The sequence below is a fragment of the Lampris incognitus genome, chromosome 4, assembly GCF_029633865.1.
Source record: "Lampris incognitus isolate fLamInc1 chromosome 4, fLamInc1.hap2, whole genome shotgun sequence".
NCBI lineage: Eukaryota > Metazoa > Chordata > Actinopteri > Lampriformes > Lampridae > Lampris > Lampris incognitus.
The window spans coordinates 2,130,452-2,153,847 of record NC_079214.1 but is presented as its reverse complement, the minus strand read 5'-3'; the positions used below and the strand labels follow the sequence as shown (position 1 = coordinate 2,153,847).

Below are 23,396 nucleotides of genomic sequence, written 5' to 3'. Positions count from 1 at the left end.
TGGATATTTCCACAACCCAAAGTAAATCCTTAAGTATTAGAAAAGAGGAGGGAGTGGACAGAGAGGAATATTAACTCTGGGTACTCGGTTCAAGAATATTTAAAGACGAGCTACTATAATTTTCCAAATATTTTTACAGAAGGATCAAAACACTCAAATAATGAGCATGTAGCAGTGGGTATTTACATTCCAGAAGTCGATAAAGGGGTCATTAAGAGAACTTCAAACAGGGTATCAGTATATACAGCAGAAATGACAGCAATCATCCTCAGTTTTCAGTGGGTAGAGGAGGTTCAGCTAATTAAGGTAGTGATATGTTCAGATTCTGCTGCTGCAAAGTATAAAATTAGGACAAACCGTTCAAGATGATCTATTAATTGAAGCTTATATGACCTTACTAAATCTACTTCAACTAGGAATAAATGTTAATTTCTGTTGGATACCATGTTGGGGTAGAGGGAAACGAGGTTGCAGATAAGCTTGCTAAAAGTGCGTTAAACACAAATAATAATGACATTTTAAAAAATTTGTTTCGGGAGATCCGAAGCAGAATCCCAAATTAATCATGGAATAATGAAACTGTTGTAGGAAATATGGAATGAAGACAAGAAGGGTAGAGATTATTACAAAATTCAAAAGTCTGTCAGAGGTGGCCGAGCGGACTAAACCGCTGTCCTGGCAACCCGTTCGTCACGTGGCTGGGAGGTTCGTACCCCAGACTCGCCGTAACCGGTCTCGGCCAGAGCGCCCACGGGGTCAGGCCTTCATTAGGCCACCCTTACCCGAGGGATAGTGGGGGTAGATCGGTGTAGTGTTCGGGGACTCGTCGTTCTCCAGCGACCCCTCTGGCCCATCCGGGCGCCTGCAGCCAAGCAACTGAAAGCATTCTCCCTACGCCTCCTTCGCGGCCTGAAGGTGGTGCAATCCATGCGAGGAGGCTTCAGCGTGTAAACTAGCGAGAGCAGCGACACGAGTTTGAAGGAAGCTGGTGTTACGCCTATCTCCTTCCTGTGGAAACGTGAGCCAGGGGAGTTATTCAACAAGAGTTCCGGCCATATGCCATATTAGCTGGGTTAATCGGGTGGGATAAGGGGAAATCTAGACATAAATGTACATAAAAAAAGTCTGTCAGCGTGAGAAGCAATAGAGGTAAATGTAGGAAAGAAGAGGTTATTTTCTCTCGGGTGAGATTAGGACACAAGGGACTCAGGGCTACTCTATACACAATGAAAAAGACCCTGTCGGATAGCTATGCGACTTGTGACTGCAAGAAAACAGTGGAGAGAGAGAGAGGGGGGGGAGAGAGAGAGGGGGGGGAGAGAGAGAGAGAGAGAGAGAGAGAGAGACCTCCTCTGTTGCTCTCCCTGAGGTTTCGTCCTGTCTTTTCTCCCTGTTAAAGTTTTTCTTTCTTTGTTTTTAGGGAGGTGTTCCTTATCCGATGAGAGGGTCTAAGGACAGGATGTTGTGTTGCTGTAAAGCCCCCTCAGGCACATTTGAAATTTGTGATATTGGGCTATACAAATACGTAAAACTGACTTGACTTGACTTGATGGATTGTAGCAGTTCAGCATAGAAAGAGATAGACTGAGGGGCAGGGTGAGAAAGAAGTGGAAGGTCAAAGGTTACTTAGAAACATGGGACAAACAACGTTGTTGATGTTACACATTCCAGTACAGTACATAGCGGCATGCGCCTTTAACCTCACTTTGTAGTCTGTCAGTCAAGCAGAAGAAGAAGAAGAAGAAGGATAATAATAATACTAATAATAATGATAATAATAATAATAATAATAAGAAGAACAAGAAGGTTAATAATAATAATAAGAAGGATGATAATAATAATAATAATGATAATAATAATAATTCCAGCTCGTAGGTGTATAGAGGGGAATGACATGGCAGACTCACTGGCTAAACAAGCCCTGAAGCAGGATAGAGTCATGAAGGTGCCCTTCAGCAAAGCTGAAATTAAAACAATAACAAGGAACAAAATCATGACGGCTTGGCAAAAGTTATGGGATGAGGGCAACAAGGGCCGTCATTTGTATAAGATCAAACCAAAAGTGGGAGGGAGGGTATCAGCAGGGGAAAGTTCTAGGGAACAAGCAGCCATGTCAAGGTTGAGGTTAGGACACACGTACAGGAATATAGGGAACAATGCATGCGCCTATTAGGGAAGCATCCTTCAAGACTTCGTGAATGTGGATCAGAAGAAACTGTTGAGCATGTTATTTGTCACTCAACACAACTGAAGTTATTTGTCACTCAACACAACTGAAGTTATTCGTCACTCAACACAGCTGAAGTTATTCGTCACTCAACACAACTGAAGTTATTTGTCACTCAACACAACTGAAGAAGGAACTCAAGACATTTGGGTGGGAGTATTTTATCTTAACAATTTATACAGTCTTGAGGGGGAGAAATATAAACCGTTGTTTGTGTTCTTAAAAGAAGTTGGCATAACGAAGAGGATCTATTATTATTAGTTATTATTATTGTATTTATTTATTATTTAATTTTTCTTGCCTGTCATCCTTTAGTATCCTATCCCACACTCCAGCATAGTAGGTGGCGATAATGTACCTTAAACGCTAGTTGCCACCCGTCATTGAATACAAGACGAAGAAGAACCAAAACCAGCAGAAGAAGAAGAAGAAGGAGAAGAAGACGGAAAGGAAAGACAAGGTAACGGTAGTGCGGATGGCTAGCTGCTTCCGACGTATTTTATATCTTGTATTTTTAATGCCACGTAAATAAGGGTTTAGTGTTACGCTAGGTGGCGCTGACCTCGCCGGTGTTGTGTTATAGTTCGTTTGGGCAGCTCTCTGCCACTGCGTCATTTTTGTGCGCTAACAGCTAACGTAAATTAGCCAGGCCACAGACGTGTACACGAGCCAGACCGCCTCGCTGGCCTCCGGTGGTGGGTCCCGAGCCCGGTGAGCCGGGGCTGGTGTCGGAGCGGTGACGCTGCAGCTTATGGTACCGCCGGTGTGCTGGAAAGGACACGTTTCATCACAGGTTTCCCCCGTAAGGCTAAACATGCTCAGCACACGGAGTGCTACCCCCCCCCCCCCACACGGTGCTTTTATTTCTTTAAGCAAAAACAAATTCTGCTCCCTTAAAGGAAACGCCAGTGGGGTTTTTTTTTAACCTAAGCCATTTTATTCCTTCTTCCTGATGCTTTTTATTCCTTTCATTAGGAATCAAAGCAAGCGATGGCAAACAGAATCTGGTAAGTTGATTCAGCGCTGAGCAAGCCAGCGTCAGCCGACTGCAGCACACCAGGCTGCAATGAACCAAAGAAGGTCGAGGCAGGTCATCCGGACTCTGGACACAACGTTTACTGACAAATACGTTTCATCCTCATCTAAGACTGCAGGTGTCCTCTTCAGTCTCACCTGACTGCAGGTGTCCCCACCCTTATACACAATACAGTGACTGCATGTGTCCCCACCCTTATACACAATACAGTGACTGCAGGTGTCCCCACCCTTATACACAAGACAGTGACCGCAGGTGTCCCCACCCTTATACACAATACAGTGACCGCAGGTGTCCCCACCCTTATAAACAATACAGTGACCGCAGGTGTCCCCACCCTTATAAACAATATAGTGACCGCAGGTGTCCCCACCCTTATAAACAATACAGTGACCGCAGGTGTCCCCACCCTTATAAACAATACAGTGACTGCAGGTGTCCCCACCCTTATAAACAATACAGTGACCGCAGGTGTCCCCACCCTTATAAACAATACAGTGACCGCAGGTGTCCCCACCCTTATACACAATACAGTGACCGCAGGTGTCCCCACCCTTATAAACAATACAGTGACCGCAGGTGTCCCCACCCTTATAAACAATACAGTGACCGCAGGTGTCCCCACCCTTATAAACAATACAGTGACCGCAGGTGTCCCCACCCTTATAAACAATACAGTGACCGCAGGTGTCCCCACCCTTATACACAATACAGTGACTGCAGGTGTCTCCACCCTTATACACAATACAGTGACTGCAGGTGTCCCCACCCTTATAAACAATACAGTGGCATAACGATCAAACCAACAACCAGTTTCATATGCAAATACGGGCGTGACCATTAACTAGAGTTACAGTGGTCATGTTTACTATTCACAAAGGATTTGGGAATGTTTGCCATCACAGAATTATAAGATGGTGACAGATGTACTGTTAGCCCTCACCCCCCCCCCCCCGGTTCAGGGATGGTTGTTCCCTCTTAACATAGATGGCCTCTGACTCCCTGTTCAAACCAGTGTTCCTCCCTATCAAGGATGTGCACATCCTCATCCTTGAAAGAGTGGCCACTGGCCTGTAGATGGTGTAGACTGTAGATGGTGTAGACTGTGTAGATGGTGTAGACTGTGGAGTCCTGGTCTGACATATTAGCTCACCTGTGTTGTGCCATCCTCTTGGCCAGCGTCTGTTTAGTTTCCCAGATGTACAAGTCATCGTTTTTCCCAAATATCTGCATATGTTCTTTTTTTGCACTTATTGTTATTGTTCTAGCAAAGTGATTTTGAATTTTTATTTCGTTTTTTCCTGTTTTTGAGAAAGCCCACCGACTGATGGAGCAGTCTAGTGACAAATGTCACAAAAAGAGGTTTGATAAAGTTGAAGTGGAACTTGGGTTTTTATTTGCACAACAGAAATTACTGAAAGAGACGTGAAAGTAATGTTCATGATCTTGACAGACTCAGAATGTTATGAGAGGAGTCTGAAGAAATGTAGCCATATCGTGTAATTATTTAGATTACCGATGCGTTTCTAACCCAAAGCAGAGGTCGGGCTCTGGAACCAAGCTGGACAAAAATGCAAAAAAGAAAATGTAAAAAAAAAAAAAAAGGTCTATCACTTCTCCGACTGACTAATGTGACTGTCTTTTCATAATCAAAGGTCCGAGAAATTTTGAATCAGTTCATCTGTACACAACCTTGTGCCCAGATGTGTTTTCAGACGCTTGTCTTGACATTCAAAGTCTGTTAGTCCCAATAAAGAGCTCTTTAGAGTATGTTGTTTGGTGAAAGGTGACATTGCAGCTTGGTGTGCAGCAGTTGGCTGATGCTAGCTTGCTCAGATTAAATTGAAATGTTTCTGCTACCCATTGCTCACTGTAATTCTGAGGATAGGGCTTAGATTTAACTAGGTTAAATAAATACTGGCATTTTACTTTAGTGAGAGAGTTTGCAACCAGTGATCTTTGCAATGGAAAGGGGTTGTAGGCCATTGGGCAAGGGGGGGAGGTCTGGTTCACTTTCTCCTGTGATAAGGGTCCTTACTTGTCTGTACATGTGTGAATGTATTTGGGTTGGGGGGGGCTGCAGCAGTGTATTTTGTGTACATTTTTGACCCTCTGGTGTTTCTAATAGGATAAAACACCATGGAAGTGTATGAGCAAGACTTCAAATCTGAGCCAAACTTCCTGCCAAGGTTTCTAGAGAACCTGTGAGTCTACATGCCCAGTAAGACACCCTCTCACTAAACACTCATGTTAACAGAAACACAATGAAAAGGGAAAATGTAACACATGTGCTGTAAATTTCAAGAGTACACATTTGTTTTTAGCCTGTCTCCATCCATTCACATTTTGAAAATGCTGACAAAAAGGAATGAAAAGCAAGAGGACAGTGGGTTACACTGAGGATGGCACTGTTGGTGTACAGTAGAACATCTCATCCTACCTTCTCTCAAGAGTTTAGTTGACTAAACGCCGACGTGACATCTTCATACCCGTCTCATATTTTATTGGTCTAAGGCGCTGGACGCCACGGGTGTTGCCTACATCACATGGCTCTTGCTGTCTCTGATGCCTCCATATGACATAGACAATCAGAGGGGGTTGACGGTAATGTGGACATGACAAAACGCATTGCTTTTTCTCCATCAAAGTGACGTAGTCTTGTTCTTTTGGCTTTATCAGCATGGTCGTCAGTTGTGCGTTGACGTGGAATTACCAGCATGTTTTCAGTTATAAAATGTTTGTAACATTTTACCACCTACTATTACTACTACTACTACTCCCAGCTGCTCCCGTTAGGGGGCACCACAGTGGATCATTCGTTTCCATTTCTTCCTGTCCTCTGCATCTTCCTCTGTCACACCAGCCACCTGCATGTCCTCCTTCACCACATCCATAAACCTCCTCTTTGGCCTTCCTCTTCTCCTCTTCCCTGGCAGCTCCATATTCAGCATCCTTCTCCCAATATACTCAGCATCTCTCCTCCACACATGTCCAAACCATCTCAATCTTGTCTCTCTTGCTTTATCTCCAAACCGTCCATCCTGAGCTGTTCCTCTAATATACTCGTTCCTAATCCTGTCCTTCTTCATCACTCCCAGTGAAAATCTTATCATCTTCAACTCTGCCACCTCCACCTCCTGTCCTTTCGTCAGTGCCACTGTCTCTAAACCATACAACATAGCTGGTCTCACAACCATCTTGTAAACCTTCCCTTTAACTCTTGCTGGTATCCCTTCTGTCACAAATCACTCCTGACACTCTTCTCCACCCACTCCACCCTGCCTGCACTCTCTTCTTCACCTCTCTCCTGCACTCCCCGTTACTTTGGACAGTTGACCCCAAGTATTTAAACTCATACACTTTCATCAAATCTACTCCTCGCATCCTTAGCAGTCCACTGTTCTCCCTCTCTTTCACGCATATGTATTCCATCTTGCTCCTACTGACTTTAATTCCTCTTCTCTGAGGTGCATACCTCCACCTCTCCAGGCTCTCCTCCACCTGCACCCTCTTCTCACTACAGATCACAGTGTCATCTGCGAACGTTATAGTCTATGGAGACTCCTGCCTGATCTCGTCCATCAACCTGTCCATCACCATTGCAAACAAGAAAGGGCTCAGAGCCGATCCTTGATGTAATCCCACCTCCACCTTGAACCCATCTGTCATTCCAACCACACACCTCACCACTGTCCCACGTCCCTCATACATATCCTGCACCACTCCTACATACTTTTCTGCCATTCCTGACTTCCTCATACAATACCACACCACCTGTCTCGGCACCCTGTCGTATGCTTTCTCTAAATCTACAAAGACACAATGTAACTCCTTCTGGCCTTCTCTATACTTCTCCATCAACATTCTCAAAGCAAACATCACATCTGTGGTGCTCTTTCATAGGATGAAACCATACTGCTGCTGCTGATCATCACCTCTCCTCTTAACCTAGCTTCTATTACTCTTTCCCATATCTTCATGCTGTGGCTGATCAACTTTATACCTCTGTAGTTGCTACAGTTCTGCACATCGCCCTTATTCTTGAAAATCGGTACCAGTATGCTTCTTCTCCACTCCTCAGGCATCCTCTCACTTTCCAAGATTATGTTAAACAATCTAGTTAAAAACCCCACTGCCATCTCTCCTAAACATCTCCATGCCTCCACAGGTATGTCATCTAGACCAACTGCCTTTCCACTCTTCATCCTCTTCATAGCTGCCCTCACTTCCTCCTTGTTAATCCACTGCACTTCCTGATTCACTATCCCCACATCATCCAACCGTCTCTCTCTCTCATTTTCTTCATTCATCAGCTCCTCAAAGTACTCCTTCTACCTTCTCAGCACACTCTGCTCCCTTCTCAGCGCATTTCCATCTTTATCCTTGATCACCCCAACCTTCTGCACATCCTCTCCAGCTCGGTCTCTGTCTAGCCAATTGGTACAAGTCCTTTTCTCCTTCCTTAGTGTCTAACCTCTAGTACAACTCACCATACGCCTTTTCCTTTACCTTTGCCACGTTTCTCTTCGCTTTACACTGCATGTCCTTGTACTCCTGTCTACTTTCTTCATCTCTCTGACTATACCACTTCTTTGCCAACCTCTTCCTCTGTATGCATTGCTGTACTTCCTCATTCCACCACCAAGTCTCCTTGTTTTCCTTCCTCTGTACTGATGACACACCAAGCACCTTCCTAGCTGTCTCCCTCACTATTTCTGCAGTGGTTGTGCAGCCATCTGGCAACTCTTCACTACCACCCAGTGCCTGTCTTACCTCCTCTCTGAACTCCACACAACAGTCTTCCTTCTTCAACTTCCACCATTTGATCCTTGGCTCTGCCTTCACTCTCTTCCTCTTCTTGGTCTCCAAAGTCATCCTACATACCACCATCCGATGCTGCTTAGCTACGTTCTACCCTGTCCCCACATTGCAGTCTCCAATCCCTTTTAGATTGCACCTTCTACATAAGATATAGTCCACCTGTGTGCACTTTCCTCCACTCTTGTACATCACCCTGTGTTCCTCCCTCCTCCCCCTTCCTCCCTCCCACAAAATCCACCATCTGTCCTTCCACATTCCGCTCCTTGACACCATACCTACCCATCACCTCCTCATCACCTCTGTTCCCTTCACCAACATGTCCATTAAAGTCCGCTCCAATCACCACTGTCTCCTTATCCTGGTATCACGAAATTTCGTGTCATAGTCACAAAATTTAATCTATGAAATCGTGCTGAGGGACACGATGTCACTGAAATTTTCTTGTCCGGCACCACGAAGTTGTGTCCAATGCATTCCTATGGGCCAAGTTTTTCTTTCGCGAGTCACGTTATCAAGATGCTGGCTCTGGCTGGTCTGGCCTCCCAGGAGAATGCTGGTCACTTACATATCTTTGAAAACACAAAATCTACCCTAACCCTAACTGTTATTTATCCACATATCAGACAGCAGAAATGACACGACTGCTCAGTAACCGTCTACATCAGCGCTCTTTATTTTCCTAACTGCTTTTTTACATGTAATTTTCTTACTTTTCCCTTCTACTGCCACCCCTAGTGGGCGGCGGACTAACTACAAGATATAACCCTAACCCTAATCGCCGTAGTTTTTGTGTTTTCAAAAATATTTAAGTGACCAGCATTCTTCTGGGAGGCCAGACCAGCCAGAGCCAGCATCTTGATAACGTGACTCGCGCAAGAAAAACTTGGCCCACAGGAATGCGTTGGATACAACTTTATGGTGCCAGACAAGAAAATTTCAGTGACATCGTGTCCCCCAGCACGATTGCATAGATTGAATTTCGTGACTATGACATGAAATCTCGTGATACCCGGTTGCTCTCCTCCTTGGGTACACTCGCCACCACTTCATCCAACTCACTCCAGAATTCTTCTTCCTCTTCCATCTCACACCCAACTTACGGGGCATATGTGCTGATAACATTCATCAACACACCTTCAATTTCCAGCTTCATACTCATCACTCTTTCTGACACTCTCTTCACTTCCAACACACTCTTGACATGCTCTTCCCTCAGAATTACCCCTACCCCATTTCTCCTCCCATTCACACCATGGTAGAAGAGTTTGAACCCTCCTCCGATGCTCCTGGCCTTACTCCTCTTCCACCTGGTCTCTTGCACACACAGTATACCTACCTTTATTCTCTCCATCATATCAGCCAGCTCTCTCCCTTTACCAGTCATAGTGCCAACATTCAAAGTTCCGACTCTCACCTCCACACTCCTACCCTTCCTCCTCTCCCGCTGCCTCTGCACATGCCCTCCCCCTCTCCTTCTCCTTCGCCCAACAGTAGCATAGTTCCACCGGCACCCTGCTGGCCAACAATACCAGTGGCGGTTGTACCAAATCCAGTATGGAAATCTGATTTATGATCCGCATATTTGATTTGGCAAGATTTATGCCGGATGCCCTTCCTGACACAACCCTCCCCATTTATCCAGGCTTGAGACTGGCACTAAGAATGTACTGGCTTGTGCATCCTCAGTGGCTGGGTTCATGTATACAGTTATACAATGTATAGAACACTTTACCACCTTTTACACATACAATCCTTTTCTGGAATGTAAAATGATCGCTCACAAAGAAACTAAGTCTACCATCTGACAGCATATCCAACACATGCACGTTATTTAATGTTTGTGTTTTTATAAAGTTATGATGGGGAATAGAGGATAGAACAAAAATATAACTAGAAAAAAAGTATAAAGCTCTTAACTCTGTCATGTGACCCCGATTGCTGTGTTTGAATTTGATTTTTCAGGGTAGACGGCTGGTTGTTGCTGGTGAACTTCACAGAAATTTACCCATCGAAAGCTCCAGTCCTGTCAGGTTTGTCATGTCTATGTGTGGACTTAATCTGCGAAACCTATGGACACAGTTTGCTTGTCTGGTCTTAGAGATAGTTTCACCAACATTAAATGGTGGATCATGTATTTATAGATGTATGTCATACACTTATCTTGGCTCGATGGTATACTAACTTGTAATTGTTAAGACTGCTGACTGCAAAACAATTGTTCCTGTGGAGATAATAATGCTTCACTGCATGGGACTCAGTGGGCATTGCCCAGCGGTAAATGGTTGTGTGGTGAAGGTACTCTTCAGATACGAGTGATTAGTATTTAGCAGTATACTCTTTTTTTTTTACATGGATAAAATCTGCGCCTCTGAATATTACACGAATCTCCTGCGAAAATGTAGTTCAGACAGATGTATGAGAAAATATATACACGTTTTTACCAACCAGTTGCTGAATGAGGTCCATGAGGAGCACTATATGTTAGTTTCTCTACAGCAATTTCTAACTTTTGAAAAGCAAACAACCAGTTATTTTGTAGAAGTGTGTTATGGTGCATAAAAGCAAAAATAAGCTGTTCATCAACTGAAAAATTGAAGATATACATTTTAGGATATTTTGGAGAAAGATTTTTTGTTGTTCATTGATTTGTACCACAAGTTTATTGGACTGAAATGTAAGAGAATGAAAGCTCCATGGCACAATAATTTACAAACCAGCTGATGTTCTCGCTCTTTTCAGGCTCTTGATCTAGCCAGGTGTCGGACTCTTCATGAGAACATGTGTGATCCGGATAACCTCGTTTCCAGCAACAAGCTATCCAAAAGTGATGCTGTTGCTCAACTGAATGACCTCTTACTGCCTGATTCTGACTCTGAGGAAGAACCAACTAGCGTGTCATTTGACCCCAAAGTAACATGCTTATCTTCTTCGGAAGATGATGATGATGATGAATCAGACCATGATGACCACAGCAAGGTCCAGGACAGCAAGGCTCCAGAAGGATCTCTGCTCGATCATGCTTTTAAACAGAGTGCTGCTCCTAAGAAGCAACAGAGTCCCTTTAGTCTGAAGGGAGGTAGCTCCGGCTTCTCAAGCCGCAGTCGCAGTATCTTTGATTGTCTGGATAGTGCTGCAAAGCTGACCTCATCACAGCTGGGCCAGGACAATGTTATAGATGGGGTGTTTGTTCGGCCTCTACATCCACCTCCTCTCACCAACAGCAAGAAAGATGCAAAGTGTACAGACCAGCCACCTCTGTGGCGCGATGGGGGAGGAACTGGGGAAGTGGAAGGGAAAAGAGGCGTACCAGACTACTTGCTGCACCCCGAACGCTGGACTTGCTACAGCCTGGAAAATGTTCCTGAGACCAGCGACAGGCAGAACCGCATGGTGGCCCAGCAGTACCTCCATAGCCTGCAGCAGAGGACGGAGCAGAAGATCGGCCAACAAGAGGACTTCACTCCAGAATTCAACCAGGGTCAAAACACCAGTGGCTGTAACAGCTCCCACAATAAAATAATCTTCTCCAAACCCTCCCGCACTGCAAAGGAACAAGCAGATACCATGATAAATATTACAGGAGGAAGGGTGAAGGTTGAAGATATGGGGAAGGAGGGAATGAGGGCCACAGCCAAGGTGATGGATCACATCAAAGAACCAGCCATTGAAAAGGAAAGAGAGAGAGGGAAAGGCATGAGTCATTTAGATCAGGAAGAGGATGAGGAAGAGGAAATTAGTGCAGGAAACAGACCTTCACTCAATGAAGAAAGGAACAGGAAGCGGGCACTGTTAGAAGGAGGTTCTGATGAGCAGGATGCCAGGAGGAAAGAAGCCAAACCTGGCTTTGTCTCCTTTAGGAAACTTAAACACAAAAACTACAGGAAGACCTCCAAACAGGATGAGGACTGAGGGGAAGGCAGGTTTAGGAATCAGTTTTCTGGGCGTCCGGGTAGCGTGGCGGTCTATTCTGTTGCCTACCAACACGGGGGTTGCTGGTTCGAATCCCCTTGTTACCTCTGGCTTGGTCGGGTGTCCCTACAGACACAATTGGCCGTGTCTGCGGGTGGGAAGCCGGATGTGGGTATGTGTCCTGGTTGCTGCACTAGCGCCTCCTCTGGTCAGTCGGGGCGCCTGTTCAGGGGGGAGGGGAACTTTTTTGGGGGGGATAGTGTGATCCTCCCACGCGCGTGCCCCTGGTGAAACTCCTCACTGTCAGGTGAAAAGAAGCGGCTGGTGACTCCACATGTATGGGAGGAGGCACGTGGTAGTCTGCAGCCCTCCCCGGATCAGCAGAGGGGGTGGAGCAACGACTGGGACGGCTCGGAAGAGTGGGGTAATTGGCCAAGTACAATTTGGGAGAAAAAGGGGGGGGAATCCCAACACCCCTCCCAAAAAAAAAAACCAATGTGGTGTTAAAAATAAAATCAAAGACATTGTATCTAAAAGAATTTTTAAAAAAGGAATCAGTTTTCTGGAGTTTCATTAACCAGTCAGTGAATTTCGATTGTGATGCTGCTTGATCCACACAGACTCTGGATCCACACAGACTCTTGAGCCACACAGACTTGATCCACACAGACTCTGGATCCACACAGACTCTTGATCCACACAGACTCTGGATCCACACAGACTCTTGATCCACACGGACTCTGGATCCACACTGACTGGATCCACACAGACTCTTGATCCACACAGACTCTTGATCCACACAGACTCTGGATTCACACAGAATCTCTAAGTCCATATGGAGGAATACAAGTGACTTTCTGGGATCAACTTCCACTGCACATGTACATGTGTGTGCCTGGCTCAGTAACTCCTCCCTCTCCACCGCCAGCTGATGTGTGGTGAGCGTTCTGCTGCAACATGGCTGCCGTGCATCACCCAATTGGTGCTACACCCCCCTTCACTCGTAAGTGCTTGAGGTGTGGAGATGAAGCGCTGTTGAAATGTTGTGCGTTAGTGTGAGTCGTTATGTAGGTAGCAAGTGGAGCATTTTGAGTTCAAAAAACTATTTTAACAGGATTTTTTGTTCTTTTCAACATTTTCTTTACAAACATAAGATTTAGTCCATGATGATTAAGAGCCTCTGATTAAACACGTTTAACACATACAAATCACTGAGTGATTCTTTCTTTGAAATGGTGCCTGTTGTGTTTTGGGAGGAAACGTCTTGGTTCCGACAGGAGCTTCCAGTCTGACACATACGCAGTAAGATCACGTGTTTTCCCTGCGGGAGGGGGGGGGAAGACGCAAACCAATGGAATTCTACTGTGCGGGCCGGAATGGTCGCCATGTTGACGGGAGCGGGCGGGAGTGTCATGCTACGTTCAGACCAAAGGCGGCGAGAGAGTTGGCGCCGCTTTGTTCGCCAGAGTTTGGCCGCCAGCTCCGCCAGGTGTGTTCGAACAGAACGCGAATTCGCTGTGTTGACGTCACAACAAGCAGTCTAGTCACACCGACGCTGCTAGCAAGTTTGCTAGACCGCACACAACAAATACCACACACCAGCGGTTTGTGTTTACTTGTGAGCATCACGGATGAGCGACAGAGATCAGTTGCGGCGGCTCTGCTTTATATCAACTTGCGCCGCCCAAACCGGCGTCAGTGGTCGGTTTGGGTTCATAGCGTAAACCGGAGACGCGCCCAGCTTGGCGAATTTCACCGGCTCGTTCAGGAGTTGCGTTTGGACGGCGTCCGAAAATAATTCTGGGTAGGGGGCGTGTCTTCTTTCCCAACACGAAGGCGGGTCCTAACCCTACTTGAAGGTGATTGGCTGTCGCCGGGCGAAATATTCGCCCGAGTTGGACATTTTTGAACTCCCGCGAAGGCGCGTTCGTCGCTCGAGTCGCCCAATTCGCCCCGCCCGTAATTTCCCCGCGAATTGTTCCGCCCATTCGCCTCCTCCCATTGACTTTGCATGCATTCGCGCCGCCCAAACAATTCGCGCCGCCTTTGGTCTGAACGTAGCATAACACGCACTTGGTAGGAGTGTAACACGCACATGGCGGGAGTGTAGCACGCACTTGGTAGGAGTGTAACACGCACTTGGTGGGAGTGTAGCACGCACTTGGTGGGAGTGTAACACGCACAGGGCGGGAGTGTAACACGCACTTGGTGGGAGTGTAGCACGCACTTGGGAGTGTAACACGCACATGGCGGGAGCGGGCGGTAATGCTCAGAAATCCAGGGGGAGGGGGATTAAGAAAACAGTCCCGCGCAGGGCTCACACCCATCTATACAGTCTAAACCCATCTATACAGTCTACACCCATCTATACAGTCTACACCCATCTATACAGTCTAAACCCATCTATACAGTCTACACCCATCTATACAGTCTACACCCATCTCCATCTATACAGTCTACACCCATCTATACAGTCTACACCCATCTCCATCTATACAGTCTACACCCATCTCCATCTATACAGTCTACACCCAGCTATACAGTCTAAACCCATCTATACAGTCTACACCCATCTCCATCTATACAGTCTACACCCATCTATACAGTCTACACCAATCTATACAGTCTACACCCATCTATACAGTCTACACACCATTTATACAGTCTACACCATTTATACAGTCTACACCATCTACAGGCCAGTGGCCACTCTTTCAGGGAAGAGGATGTGCACATCCTTGATAGGGAGGAACGCTGGTTTGAACAGGGAAACAAAGCGGCCATCTATGGGAAGAGGGAACCACCATCCCTGAACCGAGAGGGGGGGGGGTCTAAGAGTACAACTGTCACCATCTTACAATGCTGTGATTGCAACTATTCCCCAACCCCCTGTGAACAGTACACGTGGCCACTGTAACTCTAGTTAATGGTCACACCATATTTCCATATGAAACTGGTGGTTGGTTTGGGTCGTTATGCCACTGTATTGTTTATAAGGGTGGGGACACCTGCAGTCACTGTCTTGTTTATAAGGGTGGGGACACCTGCAGTCACTGTATTGTTTATAAGGGTGGGGACACCTGCAGTCACTGTCTTGTTTATAAGGGTGGGGACACCTGCAGTCACTGTATTGTTTATAAGGGTGGGGACACCTGCAGTCACTGTCTTGTTTATAAGGGTGGGGACACCTGCAGCCACTGTATTGTTTATAAGGGTGGGGACACCTGCAGCCACTGTATTGTTTATAAGGGTGGGGACACCTGCAGTCACTGTCTTGTTTATAAGGGTGGGGACACCTGCAGTCACTGTCTTGTTTATAAGGGTGGGGACACCTGCAGCCACTGTATTGTTTATAAGGGTGGGGAAACCTGCAGTCACTGTATTGTTTATAAGGGTGGGGACACCTGCAGCCACTGTATTGTTTATAAGGGTGGGGACACCTGCAGTCACTGTCTTGTTTATAAGGGTGGGGACACCTGCAGTCACTGTCTTGTTTATAAGGGTGGGGACACCTGCAGTCACTGTCTTGTTTATAAGGGTGGGGACACCTGCAGTCACTGTATTGTTTATAAGGGTGGGGACACCTGCAGCCACTGTATTGTTTATAAGGGTGGGGACACCTGCAGTCACTGTCTTGTTTATAAGGGTGGGGACACCTGCAGTCACTGTCTTGTTTATAAGGGTGGGGACACCTGCAGCCACTGTATTGTTTAGAAGGGTGGGGACACCTGCAGTCACTGTATTGTTTATAAGGGTGGGGACACCTGCAGTCACTGTATTGTTTATAAGGGTGGGGACACCTGTAGTCACTGTATTGTTTATAAGGGTGGGGACACCTGTAGTCAGGTGTGACTAGGGAGGACACTTAGATGATGATTAAACGTTTCTGTCCATTAGCGTTGTGTCCAGATGAACTGGTTCAACCTTCTGTGATTGTCTTACCTGGATTATTGAGCAGCACGTTTAAAACGCCATTTCTTTTGGACATAAAACCCTGTTCGTTCCTTCCTTCCTTCCTTCCTTCCTTCCTTCCTTCCTTCCTTCCTTCCTTCCTTCCTTCCTTCCTTCCTCTTCTTGTTCTTGTGTGGTCTGTCTGTGTGAAGCAGTGAGGATAAAGCCATGTGAAGGCTTTGGATGCTGAGCGTTCATGAATATGGTGCATGGATGGAGCTTCCCTGCCCTGCCGGTGAACGTTTGTCTTTGTCTTTGTTCAACGATAACTTTACAACAACAAAGCAACTTTACAACAACAAAGCAACTTTACAACAACAAAGCAACTTTACAACTGGAAACTTTTCATCCTCTACAAAACAACGAGCAGGCACCACAAGAGATGTAAAACATGTACACAAACCAGACGAGCAGGCATGAAATAAATCAGTTAAACAGCATAAAATGACAATAAGATGCCTAAGTGGTAAATAAGGAAGGACTTGCTCGTGTTGAAGACTTGATGTTGGGGAGATGATCTTCTAGTGATCCACGGACACCTGTGGCACATTTAGATTTCGTTAATTTCAGGGATTCAGTACAGAGTCGAGTTTCATGACAGTAGCACATGAAGATGGGTGGAGGCCTTTGAGTTTCATGACAGTAGCACATGAAGATGGGTGGAGGCCTTGGAGTTTCATGACAGTAGCACATGAAGATGGGTGGAGGCCTTGGAGTTTCATGACAGTAGCACATGAAGATGGGTGGAGGCCTTGGAGTTTCATGACAGTAGCACATGAAGATGGGAAGGCCTTGGAGTTTCATGACAGTAGCACATGAAGATGGGTGGAGGCCTTGGAGTTTCATGACAGTAGCACATGAAGATGGGTGGAGGCCTTGGAGAAGTCAAACATTGATCAGCAGGTGCAGTCTGTCTCTTCGAGCAACACAGCAACAGCAACACTGTGGAGATCAGCAGCCTGCTCTGCTGTGCTTCCTACGTCACCACCCAGGAGCCGCTGCGCTTCCTACGTCACCACCCAGGAGCTGCCGCCAGGACAGCTCGCGTGAGAGCACCAAACACAGACGCCCCTGCCGAGTGAAACACAGACCCTCCTGCCGAGTGGAACACAGACCCTCCTGCCGAGTGGAACACAGACCCTACAGACCCTCCTGCCGAGTGGAACACAGACCCTACAGACCCTCCTGCCGAGTGAAACACAGACCCTCCTGCCGAGTGAAACACAGACCCTCCTGCCGAGTGAAACACAGACGCCCCTGCCGAGTGAAACACAGACCCTCCTGCCGAGTGAAACACGGACCCTCCTGCCGAGTGGAACATGGACCCTCCTGCCGAGTGGAACACGGACCCTCCTGCCGAGTGGAACACAGACCCTCCTGCCGAGTGGAACACAGACCCTCCTGCCGAGTGGAACACAGACCCTCCTGCCGAGTGAAACACAGACCCTCCTGCCGAGTGGAACACAGACCCTCCTGCCGAGTGGAACACAGACCCTCCTGCCGAGTGAAACACAGACCCTCCTGCCGAGTGGAACACAGACCCTCCTGCCGAGTGGAACACAGACCCTCCTGCCGAGTGAAACACAGACGCTCCTGCCGAGTGGAACACAGACCCTCCTGCCGAGTGGAACACAGACCCTCCTGCCGAGTGAAACACAGACCCTCCTGCCGAGTGGAACACAGACCCTCCTGCCGAGTGGAACACAGACCCTCCTGCCGAGTGAAACACAGACGCTCCTGCCGAGTGGAACACAGACCCTCCTGCCGAGTGGAACACAGACCCTCCTGCCGAGTGGAACACAGACCCTCCTGCCGAGTGAAACACAGACCCTCCTGCCGAGTGGAACACAGACCCTCCTGCCGAGTGGAACACAGACCCTACAGACCCTCCTGCCGAGTGAAACACAGACCCTCCTGCCGAGTGGAATACAGACCCTCCTGCCGAGTGGAACACAGACCCTCCTGCCGAGTGGAACACAGACCCTACAGACCCTCCTGCCGAGTGGAACACAGACCCTACAGACCCTCCTGCCGAGTGGAACACAGACCCTACAGACCCTCCTGCCGAGTGGAACACAGACCCTACAGACCCTCCTGCCGAGTGGAACACAGACCCTACAGACCCTCCTGCCGAGTGAAACACAGACCCTCCTGCCGAGTGAAACACAGACCCTCCTGCCGAGTGAAACACAGACCCTCCTGCCGAGTGAAACACAGACCCTCCTGCCGAGTGGAACACAGACCCTCCTGCCGAGTGAAACACAGACCCTCCTGCCGAGTGGAACACAGACGCTCCTGCCGAGTGGAACACAGACCCTCCTGCCGAGTGAAACACAGACCCTCCTGCCGAGTGGAACACGGACCCTCCTGCCGAGTGGAACACAGACCCTCCTGCCGAGTGGAACACAGACGTTCCTGCCGAGTGAAACACAGACGCTCCTGCCGAGTGGAACACAGACGTTCCTGCCGAGTGGAACACAGACCCTCCTGCCGAGTGGAACACAGACCCTCCTGCCGAGTGAAACACAGACCCTCCTGCCGAGTGAAACACAGACCCTCCTGCCGAGTGGAACACAGACCCTCCTGCCGAGTGGAACACAGACCCTCCTGCCGAGTGAAACACAGACCCTCCTGCCGAGTGGAACACAGACCCTCCTGCCGAGTGGAACACAGACCCTCCTGCCGAGTGAAACACAGACGCTCCTGCCGAGTGGAACACAGACCCTCCTGCCGAGTGAAACACGGACCCTCCTGCCGAGTGGAACACAGACCCTCCTGCCGAGTGGAACACAGACGTTCCTGCCGAGTGAAACACAGACGCTCCTGCCGAGTGGAACACAGACGTTCCTGCCGAGTGGAACACAGACCCTCCTGCCGAGTGGAACACAGACGCTCCTGCCGAGTGGAACACAGACCCTCCTGCCGAGTGAAACACAGACCCTCCTGCCGAGTGAAACACAGACCCTCCTGCCGAGTGGAACACAGACCCTCCTGCCGAGTGGAACACAGACCCTCCTGCCGAGTGAAACACAGACCCTCCTGCCGAGTGGAACACAGACCCTCCTGCCGAGTGGAACACAGACCCTCCTGCCGAGTGAAACACAGACGCTCCTGCCGAGTGGAACACAGACCCTCCTGCCGAGTGGAACACAGACCCTCCTGCCGAGTGGAACACAGACCCTCCTGCCGAGTGGAACACAGACCCTCCTGCCGAGTGAAACACAGACCCTCCTGCCGAGTGGAACACAGACCCTCCTGCCGAGTGGAACACAGACCCTACAGACCCTCCTGCCGAGTGAAACACAGACCCTCCTGCCGAGTGGAATACAGACCCTCCTGCCGAGTGGAACACAGACCCTCCTGCCGAGTGGAACACAGACCCTACAGACCCTCCTGCCGAGTGGAACACAGACCCTACAGACCCTCCTGCCGAGTGGAACACAGACCCTACAGACCCTCCTGCCGAGTGGAACACAGACCCTACAGACCCTCCTGCCGAGTGAAACACAGACCCTCCTGCCGAGTGAAACACAGACCCTCCTGCCGAGTGGAACACAGACCCTCCTGCCGAGTGGAACACAGACGCTCCTGCCGAGTGAAACACAGACCCTCCTGCCGAGTGAAACACAGACCCTCCTGCCGAGTGGAACACAGACCCTCCTGCCGAGTGGAACACAGACCCTCCTGCCGAGTGAAACACAGACCCTCCTGCCGAGTGGAACACAGACGCTCCTGCCGAGTGGAACACAGACCCTCCTGCCGAGTGAAACACAGACCCTCCTGCCGAGTGGAACACGGACCCTCCTGCCGAGTGGAACACAGACCCTCCTGCCGAGTGGAACACAGACGTTCCTGCCGAGTGAAACACAGACGCTCCTGCCGAGTGGAACACAGACGTTCCTGCCGAGTGGAACACAGACCCTCCTGCCGAGTGGAACACAGACGCTCCTGCCGAGTGGAACACAGACCCTCCTGCCGAGTGAAACACAGACCCTCCTGCCGAGTGAAACACAGACCCTCCTGCCGAGTGGAACACAGACGTTCCTGCCGAGTGAAACACAGACCCTCCTGCCGAGTGGAACACAGACGCTCCTGCCGAGTGAAACACAGACCCTCCTGCCGAGTGAAACACAGACCCTCCTGCCGAGTGGAACACAGACCCTCCTGCCGAGTGGAACACAGACCCTCCTGCCGAGTGGAACACAGACGTTCCTGCCGAGTGAAACACAGACCCTCCTGCCGAGTGGAACACAGACGCTCCTGCCGAGTGAAACACAGACCCTCCTGCCGAGTGAAACACAGACCCTCCTGCCGAGTGGAACACAGACCCTCCTGCCGAGTGGAACACAGACCCTCCTGCCGAGTGGAACACAGACGTTCCTGCCGAGTGAAACACAGACCCTCCTGCCGAGTGAAACACAGACGCTCCTGCCGAGTGAAACACAGACCCTCCTGCCGAGTGGAACACAGACCCTCCTGCCGAGTGAAACACAGACCCTCCTGCCGCCGTTCCGCGTCAGCTGCCGGTGTCTCACCTCCTCCCTGCTCCTCAGCGGGGAGTGGAGCGTGTGATGGAGGAGGGGGCGCCCCGGGTCGGAGGCGTGTTTGTGGACCGTAGGATGGTTAGGGCAGAGTCTGCAATTCCGCTATTTGGCAACAGGGGGAGTGTCACCAGAATGTCCGCGTAATGAAATGTGACGGCACAATATACGTTACATCTGCTTGAATTCAGCGATACGTCCACGGAAATATTTGGCTAGAATGACAGCTGTCTGTCTACAGAGTGAAGCATGCCGTCACATTTCATTCTGGGGACACTCCCCCTGCTGCCAAATAGCGGAATTGCAGCCTCTGCCCTAACCATCCTACGATCCACAAACACGCCTCCGGGTCCGGTCGGAGGATCTGAACAAACACCTGCCGGCGAGGCCCGATGCGGAAGTGAGGTCACCTCTTACAGGTGAGCGAGCCCGCGAGACACACAGCGGAAGAAAAGTTGCTCCGAGACGAAGGAAGAAAGTTGGAGTTCAACAGATGTAGAAGCCAACAGAAACCAAGAGAAACCCCACCAGAAACCCCAAGAGAACCCCCAAGAGAAACCCCAAGAGAACCCCAAGAGAAGTCAACATGTTTTACAGGACTGCCGAGGTAGGAGCCGCTGCGTGTCTCGTCGCGCCTGCCTGCTGGGGAGAGGGAGGCGTTGTGCAGACACGTTCCCATGTTCAGTGTGCTCTTACTCTTGCCGTGCTGTCGCTATGTTGCAGGGGATGTTACACTGTTTGTTTGTTTGTTTGTTTGTTTGGGTTTGACACATCTTGCTCTTCCGCTCACATGCAGCAATAACTAGAAAAGTGGAAAAGCGTGTGAATGCTGAGCTGCTGAAAGAAATGGTGAAAGCATTGCTGAAAATGGATAAATAGGAAAAGTCAGAAAGTCACTAGCCTACCTGAAATACCTGGAAACTGGAATGTGAAATGGCTGAATACTTTAAAAGTTTTAAAGGTATAAAAAACTGAAAAATTTGCCATAATGTGCGAAATACATAAATAGTGTGATTGTTGAATGGTTTCTGTAGTTTAAAGTACGAAAAAGTGGAAGTGGTGCAAAGATTTCAAAGTGCTCCCAGTCCCATTACAAACACACACACAACAAGGCTGTAACACAACGTGCAAGCATTTGCAGCAATGGTTTACTGTGCATGGAAAAGGTTTGAATAGTCTGAAATATGTGACCCCCCCCCCTGCTGGTAAAGGAGTCCCCCCCCAAGTAGGCCTAGGTCACTGAACTGCAAAACCTGACCTGAACATTGTTCTTCTAAAAAAACAAAAAAAGAGCTACAGTACATCTGAAGAAATGCTCTTTATTTGTTATGAGAGGAGGAGGGGTAGAATGAGATGAAGGGGTAGAATGAGAGGAGGAGTTGAATGAGAGGAGGGGTAGTGATGAAGAGGAAGAGTAGTGATGAAGAGGAAGAGTAGTGATGAAGAGGAAGGGTAGCGATGAAGACGAAGAGGAGCGATGAAGAGGAAGGGTAGTGATGAATATGAAGAGTAGTGATGAAGAGGAAGGGTAGGAAGGAGGGTAAGAAGTTTGTAGGAAGGTAGGATAGCGGGGAGGTTGTAGGAATGAAGGTAGGAAAGTTGTAGGAAGGAAGGTAGGGAGGTTGAAGAGGGAGGAAGAGCAGTTAAGGAGTGGCAGAAGCTGATCAGATCTACCAGGAGTTGAGAGTTGACAGTAATTAGCCTGGCAGTTGAGTTTCAAATTGATATGTGACGTCACAATAGGACTGAACATTCTAACAGGCAAAGTGTATGGCAGAATTGGTAACTTTAGAGCTGAATTGTTCAAAAACTATAAAATATTTTTAAAATCTGAATAGGATTCTGAAAGAGCCGAATGTCCTGAACTGTTTAAGCTTTAAATGGGGGGTTCTAGCTCAAAAAATGAAGGAGGACATACAGTTCAAAGGTGATGAGGGTTTCAACCTTTCCCCATAGACTTCCATTGTTTTGAAAAAGTAGAAAAAGCTTAATATGTCTAAAAGTATAAAAGATTTCAAAACAACGAAATGTGAGCCTTAATGGGCTTAAAGAGATGAACATTTTGATACCTGAATGGTTTCAGTGGCTAAAAGTATGAAGGAGCAACAAAGTGTCAAAAATTGGCGGAAGAAAAATAAATAAATAAATAAAGACCTGCGATTCGCACTAGTGCTTTGGGTCACAATGACGCGGCAGGGAGGGATGAAGAAGGATGAAGACTGTTCCCGAACACACAAGGAAGAGCGTTAATGGAGACGGAACCAGTGTTGCTTAGGCGTCAGGGCACATGTTCTGCAACACAGTCAGTAGTTTTTAGTCAGAACTCGTCACATGTTTGGACCTCACATGTACCGGGTCACAGAAGGACTTCATACTGATGTGAACGCCAGCCGTGTTGTACGGAGCTGCTAACTGATCTGGTCTCTGATCTGGTCCAGCTCAGCGCCCAAAGGTCCCCACTTCTGCTGTCATGGACACCGTGAAGACATCGTGTTATCAGACTATCTTTACTAGCAGAGCTGTAAAGTCCGCGTGACTGCTGGGACTGTTCAGACGTGACTAGAGGGAAGTGGAGAGACGAGTCAGAGAGGCTGTTTTCATGTTTGTCATGACGTGACTAGAGGGAAGCGGAGAGACGAGTCAGAGAGGCTGTTTTCATGTTTGTCATGACGTGACTAGAGGGAAGTGGAGAGATGAGTCAGAGAGGCTGTTTTCATGTTTGTCATGACGTGACTAGAGGAAAGTGGAGAGACGAGTCAGAGTGGCTGTTTTCATGTTTGTCACGACGTGACTAGAGGGAAGTGGGGAGACAAGTCAGAGAGGCTGTTTTCATGTTTGTCATGACGTGACTAGAGGGAAGTGGAGAGACGAGTCAGACAGGCTGTTTTCATGTTTGTCATGACGTGACTAG

General features: G+C 48.3%; 2 protein-coding genes across 7 annotated transcripts in view; both read left to right on the top strand.

Annotated features, from left to right (window-relative positions):
- The first annotated feature begins 2,652 nt into the window (after nucleotides 1-2,652).
- Nucleotides 2,653-13,193, top strand: tssc4 (tumor suppressing subtransferable candidate 4). 6 transcript variants are annotated; one of them, XM_056279074.1, is made up of 5 exons: nucleotides 2,653-2,687; nucleotides 3,203-3,234; nucleotides 5,392-5,484; nucleotides 10,047-10,114; nucleotides 10,824-13,193. In XM_056279074.1, the coding sequence occupies exon 5, from the start codon at nucleotides 10,863-10,865 to the stop codon at nucleotides 11,991-11,993; it is 1,131 nt and encodes a 376-aa protein (XP_056135049.1). In that variant the 5' UTR covers nucleotides 2,653-2,687; nucleotides 3,203-3,234; nucleotides 5,392-5,484; nucleotides 10,047-10,114; nucleotides 10,824-10,862; the 3' UTR covers nucleotides 11,994-13,193. The 6 variants fall into 6 exon arrangements, with proteins under 6 accessions (XP_056135049.1, XP_056135051.1, XP_056135053.1 ...); XM_056279078.1 differs by having other exon boundaries at nucleotides 2,665-2,687; nucleotides 5,392-5,467; XM_056279072.1 differs by lacking the exon at nucleotides 2,653-2,687 and adding an exon at nucleotides 2,780-3,029.
- A 7,872-nt stretch (nucleotides 13,194-21,065) lies between these two features.
- The window catches only part of ano9b (anoctamin 9b), a 97,380-nt gene continuing 95,049 nt past the window's right edge, over nucleotides 21,066-23,396 (top strand). Inside the window, exon 1 of the mRNA XM_056279069.1 lies at nucleotides 21,066-21,092. Within this exon, the coding sequence (XP_056135044.1) occupies nucleotides 21,072-21,092 (21 nt within the window). The 5' untranslated portion in view covers nucleotides 21,066-21,071. The remainder of the gene's footprint in view (nucleotides 21,093-23,396) is intronic.